Source organism: Phaseolus vulgaris, chromosome 3 (assembly GCF_000499845.2).
Source record: "Phaseolus vulgaris cultivar G19833 chromosome 3, P. vulgaris v2.0, whole genome shotgun sequence".
NCBI lineage: Eukaryota > Viridiplantae > Streptophyta > Magnoliopsida > Fabales > Fabaceae > Phaseolus > Phaseolus vulgaris.
Genome location: NC_023757.2, coordinates 40,724,158 through 40,741,661, shown reverse-complemented (window position 1 = coordinate 40,741,661; position 17,504 = coordinate 40,724,158). Strand labels below are relative to the sequence as shown.

The window sequence follows — 17,504 nt, the reverse complement described above, 5'->3', positions numbered from 1 at the left end:
TCTTTATTTAATTTTGGATTAAATATTTTTTTTATTTTTAGTCTAAATTTTATACCTCTTAAATACTTAAGAAGACTATTGAAATGAGTAATTAATAGTTATTTTTTATGACAAATAAATTTCCACTATGAATTAAGATGTTTCATACCGACTCGTATCTAACGTTAATGTTATAATATTATACTATATAGTATGCTGAAGATTTCGTTCATTACGTCAATAGCATATTTCATATTTTATTAATCAATTATTTAGATTATGATAAAATATAATTTCTTTTATTCTTTTATATTTTTTTGGGTAAAAGATATTTCAAGTTTTTTTTGTTGGGAGAGTTGAATTAGAAAATAGTTATATAAAATAGATGTTATTGTTATTATAGGAGTTCCTATTATATAAGTAGTCTGAATTATTATTGTTATAAAATAATTACTATATTAATATAATCATCGTTCTTACATTTATATTATTAATTCCATTTCTCAATAATAATAATTATTATTAAAATTTGTCATTGTTATTATAACTACTAGTTTTATTAAAAATGATAAGATAGATCAAGCTTGACGAATCAATCTCTCAACTCATTATTATTTAAGTGGAATAGATTAACTCGTCTATTCATATTGGTTCAGCCTGTCAATCCAACGGGTTACGGGTGAAGCGGACTAGCCAGTCAACCTTACATTTTTATTGTCCAAAAAGTAATATTAATTATTACAACTAAGTAAATAAATCCAAAATAAATCCAAAAAAATACAAAAAAATAAAATAAAAAGTAGTGGGCTAGCCCTTAAGCCTGCCAAACCACTCTATGATGAGATGGATTATCAATGTCAGTCTGTATAACCTTAGTAGGTCACCCCATGTTGTCCTGCTTTTGACGGATAAGTGTCAGACCAAACCAAAATGAATTGGAATGATCTGTTTTGCCATCTCTTAGTTTTAATGTTATTACCATCTTATTATAATACATCATCTGAATGAATTGCTAACATAACATAGTGTCACAATTACTATCAGTTTTATAAATTTTGTTATTATCATTATTGTTATTATTATTTTTATCATTATTATTATTTTTACTATCACTACCAACATATCTTATCATTACTTACATCATTATTATTAATATTTTCACTTTTATAAATAAATAAATTTAAGTTTAGTTTTACTTTATAAAACAAACTTGTTACATAAAAAGTTAGGCATTTTTTTTTGTTAATATAAAATTTGAATGGTTTCTAATGCATTATTCACTTGTTATTGTATTCTTCACTTTCATTGTTATTATATTTGATGAGATTGATTCTCATATTATCTTAAAAGAAAAAGAAGTAAGTTTAAGTATAATTCTACTTTTTCACATTCATTGTTATTTTACTTGAGATAGATTCTCACATTATCTTAAAAAAAAATGAAGTTATAACTCTGTGCTATATATTGTAAGTTTATAAAATGAAAATTTCTTATAATATTCTATGAAGCTCCGAGATAGCTGGTTATATCCGCTTCCGCACGCGTATCGGACACGGACACCTGACTAGTATACGAGGTTATATTTAAACTAGATATAGTAAAAGAGTAATATTATCTATTTTGATACTATCTTAATTTATGTAACACTTAAACTTTTTGTCATAACCATTACAATTGTAATTAATATCTGAATAATTATTATGATCGTTTTCCCAATCATCACCATTTCATTGTCTTATTTTTATTAAGATGCGCACTAAAGATTACTGAAGTATGTATCTGTCATTCTTATCTTATCCTTGTATGCTATACTTTTATTCTCATCATCATCAAAAATTCCTAAGGGATGGCTTGAAAGTATTGCAAAAAATCTTTTAAAAAACCCTTTCATTTCATGAAAAAAAAAAACACTTTAAAATATGTAATTAAGTAATAAGTTTCCCAAGAATATATTCCGCAGCTGACAGCCATGAGATTTATATCTTGAATGTTTGAGTTACGACGCCATCTATAGTAGGTTTCTTCAATATTGCACCCATTTGCTATACAGATAAAATAATTTGTCTTAGAACACTCGAACAAATATCACGCAACAAAAATGTGCACTTTAACCGATGAAGAGAAGATGCACTAAGGTTAAAATCGTAGAGACAGTTTTCATTAAGTTTATGAAAAAAGGAAAAGAATACACATAGTACCAATTTACATATAAACCCTCCACAACAGAGATTCGTGTAACAACTCAATCGCAGGAACACATCTTGCTCAATAACTTGGCAAAATGGAAGAAGGAAGAGAGTGCATTGGTACTGAAAAAATACATGACCTATCCAAAACACCTCTGCAACTGCAAGCACTAATGAACTCACTAATCTTCCATTGAATGATTGCACTGATGATAGTCAGAAACCTGAACTCGTGCCTAAATAAGGGGAAAAGAAAAAGGTGTTTGGCTTCCTTTTCCTATAAAAAATAATCAACCCACCAGATTCTTTTGTATTGTTTTTGTTTGTCTTTTTCTTATTTAATTAGCCAATATGATCATGCTGCTGAAGATGACGGTGTAGAATTACGGTTCCCCACACCTTGACGTCCACCACCACGCCCACCTCCATTTTGATTTGGCCGTTGAGAACTCCTAGGTTGCCCTGAGAATTCTCCTTGGTTTCTGAATTCGTTTCTGCCATAACCTCGTCCACCGCCAAATTTCCCACGTGCTCTGAAACTGTCGCTTCGGAAACCACCTCTTCCTGGAGGATACCTCCCTCTCCCACTACCGCTTACTAGAATAAGAAGAAAAAGAGCACAATCAACATCTAAATATGGATCATGTTTAACTAGAGATAAAAGCATAGATGAAAATATATCAATGTACCTCTTGTAGTAGTTCTCTTTTCCTCAACAACAGCTTGTCGCTCACCAACAGTGATAGGTGAAGCCTGAAATTAGTATTTAGCAAGGTGCTAGATCAGCATCATGTCGGTAAAAAACCAGAAAAAATTAAATAAAAAGCGCAAACACACCTAATACTTTAACAGCAAAAATACAAATTCACATCACAAACCCCACTTGACCTCATCTATATAAATAAACTACAGACAGTCCAGCCGCCGCACAGTACCAAGCTACTTCCTCAAACAGTTAGTCAAAGGAATCTATGGCTTCGTACCACATTTTGACAAGATTAAAGTCATCTGGACCTATCACCAAAACTTCACAGGGCCCACAACATTAAAAGTGAACTTATATTTTATGTACTGCGACAACAACGACTGCATTGTACATAATTTTCTAATTATGACAAATTATCTGCTTCACTTTACCAAAGAAATAGAAAATTGATTATTAAGTTTACTTGTTCCCCACTCTCTGATTCTTCTAAACCATGTCAACAGAAATTGTTATACATGTTATACAAGACTAGTTTTTCCTATGGTGGTGAAGATTGACAATGAAGGATAAACAATGGCACGGAAAAGTGTAGGGGTGATGGGAATGCTAAGGTGGGTGAGAAGACACAACAGAGAAGAGAAGATTCGTTCAGGGTCAAAATTATCAGTGAGAGAGAGTTTAAATGACGCTTACTATGTAAGGAGAAGATGACTGAAACTCTCACCTATGGTAATTCAATAATGTGAGAAGAAGACTAATTAATATAGGATTTAGTTAGAAAAGTGGATTAAACGAGACAGTATCCAATGAAAAGGGTAAAAGAAAAAATACTGATTTTTTTATTTGCAGAGCCCAATGTCATCCATTAAACCTATAGGCAAGGCAACCCCCTCCAGTAATATAAACTATATCTCTAGGCAATGTGGACTAGGGATTTTCTCAATATAGTCTCACACGCTCAGCACCATTGGACATGGTGCATAAAGAATGTCAGTGATCCTTTTAATGAATTTAAAATGTGCTCTGCCACCACCTTATAATTTGGGTTCAATCCCACAAGACTAGCTTGTGAAGTGTTGCCCTACTTACACTTTAGCCTTATCTCTTGTTAAATTGAAACTTGAATTTTTTTTTCCAAAACATCCATTTACTTGACTTGATGCATAAATAATATGGTAGGTAACCCTTTTAATAGAATTAGTATAGACTATGATATTATTTTATAACTTGGATTTTGACCAACAAAACTGGTTGGTGAGGTTATGATTGTCTCCTACTGATATATTCTTCTCAGATTCCATCTCTAGTTAATGTGTAACTTGAGCTATCCCTAATACTTCTAAATCATAAGATCCATTGACGTCTTTCACAACACTACAACACAAACATGCTCAATAAACATCTAACAAGACCACCTATATGCTAAACACAGAAAAAATAATCCCATTTCTAAACAGTATTCACATATTGCTTTAATCTGATTTCTAAATTTTCTACCAAGACCTTCCAGTTTAGAAGCATGTTTATATTATGAGCAAAAGATGTAGAAAATACTCGATTCAAGCTAAAGCTTGGGAATTACAGGCAACATTGATACACGCTAATGCTAGTTTGTACCACAATCAATCTAAAAGATCTTGTATAATCTTATGGCATCCACTCCTTCCGTGAGAAAATAAACAGACAACAGCGCAGGGCTACAAACTAACAGTTGAAAATAAACAATATGTACCTCAAGTGCACTTTGCATGGAACTCAATTCCTCAAATTCAACAAAGCCAAAACAGAATCCGTGCTGCAAGAAACCAAAAAATATAGTATAGCTCATAAGCTTGCCTCAAAAAATGCTTAGTTAATGCAGACAGTGATATTCACAGACCTTGCTACTTCTAACTTGGATACCATCGTGCTTAATAGGACCAAATTTCTTAAAAACCTCTTCAAGTTGCTCAACTGTTGCGCTAAACGGCAAGTTCCGTATATATATGGAGTGACCTTCAGCTGTTAAAAATACAAAACAGATCAATTGATTTTCATACTAGAATTTAATGCAACAGTATATATGGAGTTATAGACTTCATTTATTTTGCCTCCTTCTCTTTCATATATTTGTTTTTTTATCTCTTCTGCTCACAAGTTATTTTTAGTGAAACATGTAAGCCAAGGAGGAAGATGTGTCTAGATCACAGTTGATTGATCTGAAAAATAAAACGACTGTCAACCATGTCAATGAGCACCAATGTATACCTTCTTCATGGAGGTCACTACTCCCAGGTGCACTATCACTAATAGGAGCAAATGACTCAGGCACAGGGGTTGATTTGGCAGTAGTAGGCCATTGTTCACTAGATTTAGCAGATGCCACTCTTGCAGCTTGTCTGGGAACGTAGACATGGCCAGATGCTACATTACTTTTCATTACCTTCACGTAAATGAACATCACCAATCTAATCAAATATAAACTAGCAGAAAGGTAGCGTTGGGCAAGAAAATATAAGGACAAACTCACAATGAATGCATATGATCTCTTTGGTGCATCATCCTGAGCAGCAGAAGTTGAATCATGCACCGTAACAATATCATTCTGACTTAAGTCAGTAGGGGGTTCAGCGACCTCTTCATCAATAACTGATCCCTCTTCCTCATCCTGAGGATGATAAACTTCACCGCCATTACTATGGTTTTCATCCTCTACCAAAGTTGAAGTTGCAGGGTCTTCCACAAGATGTTTGGGAGAATGTGTCTCCTCTAGAAATATAGAAGTCGAAATTATGAATGGAGGGTTCAGTAAACCAAATAACAGTTGAATATATACATACATACATACATGTGGGTGTGTGTTTTGAGAAAAATCATGCAAACCTGATTCTGGCTCATGCAATGTCTCAGTATTTTCAGTGATGACATTTCCTGAGGCAGAATTTAACTGCGGTGCATCATTCACCTCAATGTACCTAAAGACATCATTTAAAACAAAATATCCCTTTTCTTGTGGAGCCAGAAAGAATGTCTGTGAGAACTTCCTTTTCACATTATCCTTCCCAGTTAAGCATCCAGTTACTAACACTATCACACCTCCCTTATGCGACTCCTGAGCATCTGCAGTTTTTATTTCTGCTGTATAATCTTCATACTTCAGTGAAATGATCTTCTCATGGATTTCCTGATCCAACAATTAGGCAAGGAAATTCTTCAGAAACCAAACCACTAGTAGGCAGCTTCCTAGGGTGTATAAACATTACACAAACACAAACTAGACATATTACGTGACAAATGTATTTAGTAAGGGAGTAAGCATGCTATCACATTACAATAGTACTTAGCTAAGTATACCAAAAAGCATGAATATTGCCTTAGGCTGTTTGAGCATGTTTGAAGAAAGTGGTACACGCCCCAGATTAGTAGTGTATATTAGATGGATGGTAGTCCGATCAATAGTGATAGAGGGAGATAGAGAAATTATAGATGAAACAAACATCATGGAAACAGATAGAAGACTCGACACAAGATGGGCTGATAGTTATCATCTAGCATAGACAAATGTAAAGTATCCATATTGCCTAAACATTGTGATACTAAGGCAGAAATAAAAATGATGATTTTAAGTTAGCCATTCTAGTATAAGGGCAGACAGTCATCATTAGTATCATAGTACATTATAAAATAATGATAAAACTAACTGTTGTGCATACAGAACACTGTTCTGGTTTAAGTTTCATACTTAATATAATCATTTCTGCTTTTATCGATAGTATATATATATCTAAGGTGTCAAGGTCCAGATATCAATCGGCCCAAAGTTAACCTGTGCTTCAAGGCCACAAATTTTGTGACAAAAAAGTGTCATCGGTGACTGACTAGCATTCTTTAGCCTTGTTATAGTTTTGTTCCGAGCATACCTCTATTGTGACTTCTCATGTCAGATTTCTTGCATAATATTAGGTTGGCAAGGGGTGAAAGGGAGGGTAAATAGGGAATCAAAATCCTTCCCTTCTCATTTTTAGCCCCCCTCCAATATTAGGGGTATTTGGAGATCGGGGACGCCTAAACTCTCTGAACTGTGCTGAATAACTAATCCTTATTTTGAATACCAATGTTTGATCATTTTACTATCAATTGTAAAGGAATAAAGTATAAAGGTGAAATATTTTATTTTTGTTCCCCTCCACTCACAAACCAAGTAAAGGTAGGTGTCCATTCCTCCCTTCACTTCCCCTCCTTTGAACCAACCAATGCTTAGTTCATCTTGTTTGAAATGGGCACTTTATCTTAACTTTAAGCAAAAACTTCTGAATGACATCTGAAGCATAATTAAGTTCAGAGTTTTATTTCAGAACAAACCTAACAACCAATTATTTCTCCTTATTAAGTATATTACAATAATAATTCTACATAAATCCCAGAAAATCCATCTCTTATTCTTAAAAACTACTGCAAGAAACAACCCTCAGGATTCATAAACTAGGTTCCTTAAACAAAAACTCGATTACAAGTTTTAATTCAAAATTAAAAAAAAGAAACATCAGTTCAATCATCTTTATTTTATAAACAGTGCTAAGATAAAATGCATAATATGAAATATGTCTCATGTAAAAAAAAACTATTTTCAAAATGGTCATAAATATTCCAAAGAGTTAATAACAATTTCATTGCATCGTGTCTCTTTATATCTTTCACAATTTTAAAAATATTTATTTGGATAATGATTCTAGATATCGTTGGTTGTAAACAATATATGGTTTGATCATCAAAGAAGTGAACTACAAATGCACCTGGTAGATTATATACTTACTTGAACACTTGTCACAGTTGTCATCACACCATTGTTGTCTGATCTGGTCAAGAAACTCGAATCCTGATAAAACCTGTGCACCAAGTTTGGGGATTGGTGCAGAATGTGATAATATTGCTCCACAAAGGCATTGCCAACAACTTGAGCACTGGGAGTAGTCAGAGGGATGGTTTCCGGCATTGCCATCTGCAATAAATTTTACATTAGTGTAAAGCAGAAAAAATAATTAATTATGAATAAACCTGGGTTATGGAAAGTAAGAGACATATTTCAGCTTGCCACCCAGCTCGGCCCCACCCCATTTCAAATTAACAAAAAGAATTTGCATAACCCATATGTCATAAAAAGGACAAAAACAAATCCGTTTAAAAAATAATAGTTTGTACACACTCAGTGTCTTCAAATCAAAATTCAGGGTGAAAAGAATTGTAAAGCGCCAGATCAGAACCTACAAATAGAGGGGAAAACACAAATGTGGGGTGAAGAGATAAACTAGAATGAAACTTCACATTCACTAACTATCAAACGCACGAATCCCTTAAACAAGAAACTCACGAGACCGCTAGCCAGTGTCACCACATGTTGCTTCATCTAATCATCCCTAAAGCAAATGATGAAGCTCAATGTTATGAATCACAAGCGAAAGGGTGAAACACTGCCAATAGCTGTTCAAAAAAGTACAAAAATAGGTTCCCTGGAACAAAGATCAGAATGCCAAAACCAACGTTCTGGTTCAAGGTCAAGGAAGAGGACTACAGTAAATTTGTAACAGTATATAAGTGTTAACGCAATACAACGCCCTAATCAAGCCACTGGAGAGCAGAATATTCATTATCCTAATTTAGAAACGTGAACATAGGAACGGCTAAGCATTTTCACACAATTTAGAAGTGGAAAGCCAGAAATCACGAGAACTAAAAAATCCTAGTAAAAACCCTAAACAATCAAAGTCTACATCGGAACCATTGGAATTCGTGGAGAGTAAAAAAAACAGTTGAAGAATTTTGAAAAACTGGGAAAAGGCAGAAACGAAAAACGGCGTACATCATGAAAGCGAGAGCAACTGGTCCAAAACGACGCTGTATTGACAGATCAGGTAGGAAGGAAGCTAGTAAAGAAAAGAATAACCGAAAACCAGCGTATCCGACAACTATTATTAGGAAAAACGAGTTTATGAGACGCACGTGCATACCTGGTTGGTTGAAGACACGAGTTACGAAGGAGAAAGAGAGAGAGATCGAACAAGACAGAGTCCTTGAAGAGCGTGGGAAGAGAGAGAGTAAAGATTCTGAAGCTTAGTTTGTGTTTGTGTTGTGTTCGGAGATCACAAGAGACGATGACTCCTGCTGTTGCTTTTTCCTTTTTTTCTAAGATGCCTTTCCCACGTTTATTATCTATAATCAATAACAATAGTTTATTCTAATCTACTAGTGCGTCTCACGGATAATGGGTATAAATAGTTTTTAAATATTTTATTTATCATATGATTCAAAGTTTGGTACAATAAAAATAATAAAACTATGAAATCTATACTTTTTTAATTAGATTTAGTTATAAATAACTGCTGAGAGTTTCTTTTTGTACTACTTTTATGATTGTGAGGGTGGCTTTTAACATTAACTAAAGAATATTAGTAAGCTAAACTCCTTTTTTTCCTGGATTCATATAATTTATTTAGTTTAATTTCTAGATTTTTAACTTTTATATTCATCATCCTTTATTAACCGACTAAGTAATCTTTTCAAGCCAAGATTATTCCACGGTTGCCTAACTCCAAAATATATAATATCATACTTATAATTCAATATATTGATGTTATAAAATAGCTACTATTTTATACATTCAAATAATTAGTTACGACATATTATCCCTAATATAAAGTTTAAAAGATAAGATTTTATATCTGAATTGTTATATGAATAATTTCATATTTTTTTATACAAAAGTAAAATTTGTGGTGCTTTAAAAATAATATCATTAAAATTAATTACTCTTGATAAAAAAAATCTTAATATAATTACAATGTTTCCATCAAACTTAATAATATCAAGTTTCACACACCAAATTAAATAATACATCCATTTGTGTGTACATGTGATATGTAGCTTTTATACTAGCACATCACTCACATTTAAGCCACTCAATTTCTCACAATAACTCTAATTTAATATTCTTAAGCCACTAAAATTCTCACAAAAACTCTAATTTTTATTTAATATTTAAGTGTGAAGAGTACCTAAGGACCAATTATTTATAAGTGGAGAAAAAGTTCAAGAAACATTAAAAAAAAAAACAAGGTCAATGCAAAACTAAATTTTATAATCATGAAAGTGGGAGAAATTACAAATTCCTCATCAACAATGTGAAGTTACAAATTTTTTGTTAAGGAGATTGTTAGATTAATGAGCTTATATTACCACATAGTTAGTTACCTACTTAAATGCACTTAACCACTTCATGCTTACTTTGTTAAGGAGATTGTTAGATTCATCAACTTCTAAAACATTTTCTATAATATCCATCCTCATTTTCAAAAAAAATTACAAATCATGTTATACTAGTTTCTCTTAATTTCTTAAATCACAAAAACTATGTTTTCTTTTAAATAATCTTTAAATTTTCCTTTAGACATTTGCTTGAAGTATGTATGTATCTTTCCTATTTAAACTAGTTTCAACTTTTTGATGTTATTTTTCTTAATATATTTTTCTCACAAGTTTCATACGATTTATGTGTCTTTCTCTTAACCAAACCATGTACCTTTCATTTTAATAGAAAATGCTTTTTTTATGTTCTTTCTCTCATTTCTTCTCTTTCACTTCCATCTTCTCTTTCTATGATGTCATAATTTTTCTCTTCTAACATCTGTATCTTATATCTATCTTATAGTTCTTGAATCATCTTCTTGTGTTTTTCTATTTCATGTTGCATGTCCTTTATTTGTATACACATGTTGGTTTTTCTTGAATATAGGAGAGAGAATCTTTTGAAGACATTACACTACAAAAAAAGTGTAAAAAGTGGCAGTTTTAATATGGCAGTTATTAATAATTGCCACAAATTTCAGTATAATATGTCATTTCATTAACCGCCATAATTATCTTTCAAATTATGTCATTTTTAACTGTCATAATTTTCTTTCTGAAAACTTGTTTTATTCCTTTATTCCTATATTCACATTTTTAACTTGATTTAAAATAATTTATTTTTTTTAAAACGTAAGAAAAGAATTTTTTTTTTTAATTTCATTTTGAAAATCAGAGTGAACCCTAACTCTAATGCTTTCACTCTCGTCCTTCTCTCTGCCTCACACTCACATGAACCCTAGTGCTCGCTGCTTCCACACGAACCTAGCGCTCTCTGCCTCACACGAACCTTAGCGTTCGCTGCTTCCACACGAACCTAGCGCTCTCTGCCTCACACGAACCCTTGCGATGTCTGCCTCACATGAACCCTAACGCTCTCTGCCTCCATACGAACCCTAGCGCTCTCTACCTCACAAAACCCTACTCTCTCTGCCTCTACACGGAACCAATTTGAAGGTAATTAAATGCTCGCGCGTTCTCTTATCAATGCCGACCATCGGCTTTGTTTGATGTTTAGGATTTGTCATGTGATTCTATTTGTGTATTTCATTATGTGTTTCATCTTTTTACTAGGTAGCTAAAAAGTTATCACAGAGGCGGTAGGGGAGAAAGAGTTTCCTGACTCGAGTTCTGATTTTCGAGCAATTAAAGCAAGTTATCACAGAGGCAGGTGAGAGAATTCTAAAACTCATTTTGAGTTCTAAGAAAATGCAATATCTCTTTCAAATGCAAAATTAGAGCAGCCTAAAATTCCAAGGTATAATTCTCTGCTGGTAATTTGAGTGAATGAACAGAAAAGATAGTTGAAAGCTGAATTGAAAAACATATTGAACAGACAAAGTTTCTGTTAAAACCCCATTAAGTCGATTGCTAAAAGAATAAGTAACGCGAAACATTTGGCTTCCCCAAGTGGCTATCATCATCAAATCATATTTTTTTCCGTAGTTCTTGAATGAATCATTAATATAGAGATAAGATGATGTAATATCTTGTAGATTTTTATTTTCAAAAAATAAAATGCAGTTTGATAGTATTAACAAACCTGGAATTCTGCTGGATGGAAGTGGTGCAAATCCTGACCAAAGCTTACATATCTTTTGATGGTGGATGGTATGTTCGTGATTGAAAACTTGAATAGGTAATGCATTGACTACACAAATTTTTCCTGTCCTTAATTGTTGTTAGCCTGATTAAGAGCTGGTTACTATTGAGAATACTGGTTGATATCAAGATGCTCTTCATTAATTTCCCTTTTCTCTTGACCATGTATGTCCATGATGTATTTGTTTATCTATGTATATTTTAGCCGAAAAGAGGGATAATCCATTGTCTGTACAACAAACAACACATTTTAGTTCTTATGGACATAATTGGGTAAGGTTGTCTTGTTGAATAATGCATATATACCGATGCTTGGTTTATTCCAATCCTTGAGCTATTTTAGATCGAGTTGCGATAGTTATGTGTATTGATAGTTGCATATTGTATAGGAACTACCAAGTGTGATGAATGAGTGAGAAAGAGAGAAAGCCTATTGACAGAACAATATTGTAGGACAATATTTACATTAATTCAAGTCATTTTGTCTTGTAAGTTATCGATCAAGATTCAGGGAGATAACTGTTTCAATAGCTAAGGCGTACGTTGTCACAGTTTCAATTGTTAAGCCAGTTGGGTTGTTATTGTGTGAATAGGCAGTGACTACCAAGGCCTACTTTAATACTAACTTGAGATGATTGACTTTTAGAAATAAGGCTTGAGTGTATATTTTGACTCAACAATTTGTATATGCAGAAAAAAGGTCTGAATAGATGTGCACAGGACGGGAGAAAATTCCACTACCTATGTCACCCTATGGTGGATCCAAAATCCTGGACCAGCAGGACCGAACAAAAAAATTAATCACTCTTATATAGGTTGCAACTGCCCACCGTAAAATGTATCAAAACCCGCTTTTTATGACACTTATTAGTTAGATTCAACAAAAGTGAACTTTATGAAAACATACTGATAATACTTTCATATACCTACCTACTAGTATGTTTCCTGAATGTTGTTATTCAGCATGAAGTTTATTATCAAACAAGAGAGTGTATGTGCTCTGCATAGTTTTTAAATAAAATTAAAAGAAGAGCTGGGAGAAAAAAGTTAGCTCCAATGTACTGTCCAACCAATAGGTGGTGTCGGGTGGACAATTTTTATATTACAATAGATAGCACAATACAAAGAAAGTATTTGTTATAATAGTATAATAAAAAAATAGGATAGTAAAATGAAATTTATAAATGCCTTTGGTAAAAGAAGATAATACCTTCGAAAATATAGGAGTGTATTCAGTTTTCCCATACCGACAGAAAGTTAAGTATACTGAATATGAAAATTAGGATGGGGCATGGGAATTTAACGCAGTGACTACACTAGGTTTGTGGTGGTGAATAAAGCTTAATTGACTCTCGGGATTTGGCTTGTGTTTGTTGTTAAAGCATGAATTGTGTCTTGTACGAATATAGATATATCTAATGCCATTCACATACTAAAAAATTAGTAAGTAACTAGTACTAGCACAATCTAATAACATTACTAAAAGACTCATAAAACTGTAAGAATAATAATTATATTTTAAAATGAAGTTATTTTTTAATTTTGTTGGGGTTTCTTTTTTCATTACTTTCTGTCTTCACTTGGGAATAAAGTGAATGGGGGTGCTTATTGCACCTAGATAGGGCACTTGACCATTTGATTAAGAAGGCAGTTTCAATTAGGAAGCATCTGGAGAGGAATAGAAAGGACAAGGACTCCAAGTTTAGGTTGATTCTCGTGGAGCGCAGAATCCACCGTCTTGCTCGTTATTACAAGAAGACTAGCTCCTACCTATTTGGAAGTAGTAAGTGTCTTCAAACCCCTCACCTATTTGTTGCACTGATCACCATTTTGATTAATGATTGCTTTGATTTGAATTGATCTGCTAGTATATGTTTGCAGCAATTAATTATTAAAACACTGTCTGAAAATTATTAAAAATGCGTTTATGTTTTTCTAGTTCATTCACACTCTCTGTTCTCTTTCCTTTCTCTCTCTTTCTGGCACACACATTCTCTCTTAATACATTCGCATAACAACCTTAGATAGAATCAAGAAGGTTCTCCACGGTATTGTAGTTTGTCATTTCTTCCAGATTCTATGGATTATAATGTACATTTGAATATTCTTACCCTACTCTTTTAATACAAGCTATCAATATAGTGTGTAAGGTGATTATTGTATTTTATGCACTAATCTGAATCATTTTGTGAATCAAGACTTATTTGGATTAATTAGGAGTCATAACAAGGACAAGAATTGCTCTTGTGGCAGCATCCATAAGAAGTACATTAAATTAATTAGAATGGAAGAATGATTTTGGTGTTTATAGGGAGAGACCATGCAAGCTGCCAATGCCAAGAAGCCATGCACAACTACAAGTAAAGCAACAAAACCAAAGTCAAGCCCACTCAAGGATCCTCAAAATGTTGCTGCCAAGGTTTGCTTAATTACTTCAAACCTAAGTTAAATTATGTATGTCGCATATATGTTCCATGTTTTGATTGCAAATTAAGAAAACATAAATATAAGCTCAATGCTGATAGAATGTTTGTACGAGTGTATCACAGAACAGAAGAGAGAGAATAAGTGAGCGGCTTAAGACACTCCAAGAACTGGTCCCTAACGGCTCCCAGGTAGATTTTTCAAACTAGTTTGAAATGCTGCATTCTTTTGCATTTCCTTTGCAACAATATCTAGGATTATGATTTAATTCCATTGATGGATTATTATTGTTATGATGAATGACAGTTAATGAACATAAAATTTCTCTATTACTATTATAATACTAACAATAATTAATATTTATTTTTAATTTTAATTCCAATTCTTTGCTATATTTTAAAGTATTTTTGAAAGATTATTTTTTAAAGTGACTAATTTATCCTTTAATTTTTTTTTTATTTGTTTCAATTTATTCCTTATAACAAATTAGTTTGCAGGTCCACTGGCCTTTGAAAACGAGGAATACAATGGGAGCTTACCTAATTTGAAATTGAAACGACAAAGGTTGAGTATGCATACATGTCTAGACCCTTACCTGTTACCTGAATTAGATATATTAATATATAACACTGATTTCATTTGCTATGTAGTTATTCCATCTACAACTTTCGTTGTTGCAAGCTTCACTTTCCTCCTATTTTAAATAATTAATTTGTCACATGTTATTTTTTCTTTCTCTCTTTTCTAAAATAATTCATTTATTTTTTAAAATTTGAAAATTAACTCTAAACATATTTTAATTAATTTCAGGCACCGGATGATGGAAGTCGTACTTCATCACTGAACCAGAATATTATTGGATCAAGTGGAGGCAACAAGACAAATTAGAATTAGGACTATGACATTAGTTGTAATATATTCAAATAAAATTTACATTTTGACAATTTAATTTAATTGTTTTTTGGATTAGTTTGACATTATAAACTTTGTTATCTTAATGAATGAATAAAATCATTTCTTATTATTATATTTATCAATTTTAATTATATTATGAGGTATAATTTTATTATAAAATTAATTTATCTTATAATTTAATTATACTATGAAATTTAATTGCGTACTGAAATTTAATTATAATATAAAATTAAATAATATTATGAAATCAAATTATAAAACGAAATTAAATTAATTATTATAAATATTAAAATTTAAATTAAATTAATATTATATCGTATTAAGTGGCGGTTAAAACTGCCACTATTTACGTTAGAATTGGTGTACCCAGTTTTAAAATTACGACATTTATAACTGACGTCAATTACACGCTTAAAACCGTCACTTTATACAATGCATAATATAGCGTCTGCTACAACGGTTCTTAATTGACCGCCACATTAAACTTTGTGGCGGCAAGAATTCTGGCGGTATGCGGTACCGCCACAGACGTATAATGCGGCGGTTAAAAACGCCAGTTTTTACGAGCCGCATTATACACGTTTTTTTGTAGTGTTACTACAAAACAAAGAGAGAGAAAAAAATAGTAATAATGATACATTACCTAAATAAATATAGCCTAAATAAGTATATATTTTTTTTTGTTAAACATACAAAATTATTAAAAAAATCCAATTTTATGATTTTTTTTTCTAAATAATAAATATATAAATAAATATGATGTGATTCTTTTTCATGTGCGGATAAATAGTTATTGTTACTTGAAGTATTACTGTAAGGGGAGATGTCAAGTTGCATAATAATACTTAACATTAAAATTTGTATTTAAAAAATATATATGATGATCTCACATGATTTGATAGTATTCGTTTTATAATATCTTTAGTTTATATACATAATTAATGTAATAAATATTCTAACTAATAAAAAGTAAAGATAGTCAATACAACTTAATAAATTAAACAAACTTTTTATTATAATAATTTTTAATGATAATAGATCAATTTTAAAATTAATTTATAAAATAAATTTTATATTTATTTATTTATTATAAAATATTTTTATTTTTAATTGATATAAAATTATCATGATATAAAAAAATATAATCTCCATACATTTAAATAAAACTCATATTCACATCCATCATTCATAATTTGAATCTTACTAGTACTAGGAGAACTTTGGCTTAGGCAGGGAATGTTTTATACTTATTTGTTGAGTTGCAAAACATATTGTGATGTTGATGAATTTTGACTTGATGGTTTTTTTATTTGGTGTCACTCTCCTTACATTTTGTTTCAACGGAGTTGTTGACGCGCATTAAGCAGTATGTAACTTTCATTTTCATTTTTTGTACAGAAATGTAATGGAAATTAGGACGAAATTTATGTGACATGGGTTTTGTTGGTGGTGTGGTCCTAACCAATAGTATTAATTGTATAATAAAGAATGGTGAATGTGTCTTGACCATGAAATAGTGTTGTCGTGATCACAAAACACAATGAAGCTAAATGTATCTACTTTCCAAAAGGGGTATTCCAGGGCCTGCGTATTTAAGCCACACAGCATCTCAACATGCTTACATTTTCACCTTTCTCTACCAATAAGCACGCCATCATAAACAATAAATGTCTTCACACTCAAACTCTCTTAAATTTATTTTTGACAACAATTTATAATTTTAATTTAATTTTAAGTACATTTTTATAATATACTACTTATTTTCTTTTCTCATCTTGCTCATCAACTTGCACTTTCCCCTTTTCATATAGTTTAGCTTGTGAGTCGGTTTTTTTTTCTTTGAAAAAGGAAAGATCGAGTTAATCAGCTAGTTCAAAAAGAAAGAGCAAGTTGATCATTGAATTAATATTTTTTAATAATAACTCAAATAAAAATACTTAGATTTATAAGAATTAAGTTAAATTTATTTTTAAGTTTTTATTCTTTCGATGTTCTTTTCTTTATATTAAAACTGTATTTTTAGCTCAATGATTAGTACGGTCTGTGGTTACTTAGTTATTGGAATGCTGATAAAAAAAAAACTTAGTTATTGGAACAAAATTATAATTCTAAGGAAAAGATCTTCCTACATACTTTTCTTTAGCTGTCAAATCTTTTCGAAGTTATATATATATATATATATATATATATATATATATATATAACTTTCAAGATAATCTTGATTACTTTTATTTAATTTTTTTCGTTGTTTATAAAAAAAAAAATCTCAAATATATAAGTAAATTTTGGTTGTTTTATTTTATTTAATGATATTA

General features: G+C 31.5%; 1 protein-coding gene and 1 long non-coding RNA gene across 7 annotated transcripts; one reads left to right on the top strand and one right to left on the bottom strand.

The window, feature by feature from the left end:
* Positions 1–2,110: 2,110 nt before the first annotated feature.
* On the bottom strand, positions 2,111–9,092 carry LOC137807706 (nuclear transport factor 2-like). 4 transcript variants are annotated; one of them, XM_068608471.1, is made up of 9 exons: positions 8,856–9,092; positions 7,664–7,849; positions 5,734–6,034; positions 5,381–5,619; positions 5,119–5,293; positions 4,751–4,872; positions 4,604–4,666; positions 2,855–2,918; positions 2,111–2,762 (listed from the first exon to the last, which is right to left on the bottom strand). In XM_068608471.1, the coding sequence occupies exons 2-9, from the start codon at positions 7,847–7,849 to the stop codon at positions 2,521–2,523; spliced, it is 1,392 nt and encodes a 463-aa protein (XP_068464572.1). In that variant the 5' UTR covers positions 8,856–9,092; the 3' UTR covers positions 2,111–2,520. The 4 variants fall into 4 exon arrangements, with proteins under 4 accessions (XP_068464572.1, XP_068464571.1, XP_068464570.1 ...); XM_068608470.1 differs by having other exon boundaries at positions 8,848–9,055; XM_068608469.1 differs by having other exon boundaries at positions 8,219–8,971.
* Positions 9,093–10,981: 1,889 nt separating this feature from the next.
* LOC137807705 (uncharacterized) lies at positions 10,982–15,298 on the top strand. 3 transcript variants are annotated; one of them, XR_011080582.1, is made up of 8 exons: positions 10,982–11,205; positions 11,323–11,419; positions 11,773–11,887; positions 13,516–13,633; positions 14,049–14,269; positions 14,400–14,465; positions 14,772–14,838; positions 15,085–15,298. It is a non-coding gene; the product is annotated as an uncharacterized lncRNA (long non-coding RNA). The 3 variants fall into 3 exon arrangements; XR_011080581.1 differs by having other exon boundaries at positions 13,512–13,633; XR_011080580.1 differs by having other exon boundaries at positions 12,544–13,633.
* Positions 15,299–17,504: the final 2,206 nt, after the last annotated feature.

Bases quoted from the DNA above. Each gene is read 5' to 3' on its own strand.
- LOC137807706 (XM_068608469.1), bottom strand. From the start codon at position 8,254: ATGAAGCAACATGTGGTGACACTGGCTAGCGGTCTC. The intron at 4,873-5,118 runs GTATACATTGGT...TATTTTTAACAG, and splicing joins TAGTGACCTCCATGAAGAAG to CTGAAGGTCACTCCATATAT. The intron at 2,919-4,603 runs GTACATATTGTT...TACTAATTTCAG, and splicing joins CCATGCAAAGTGCACTTGAG to GCTTCACCTATCACTGTTGG.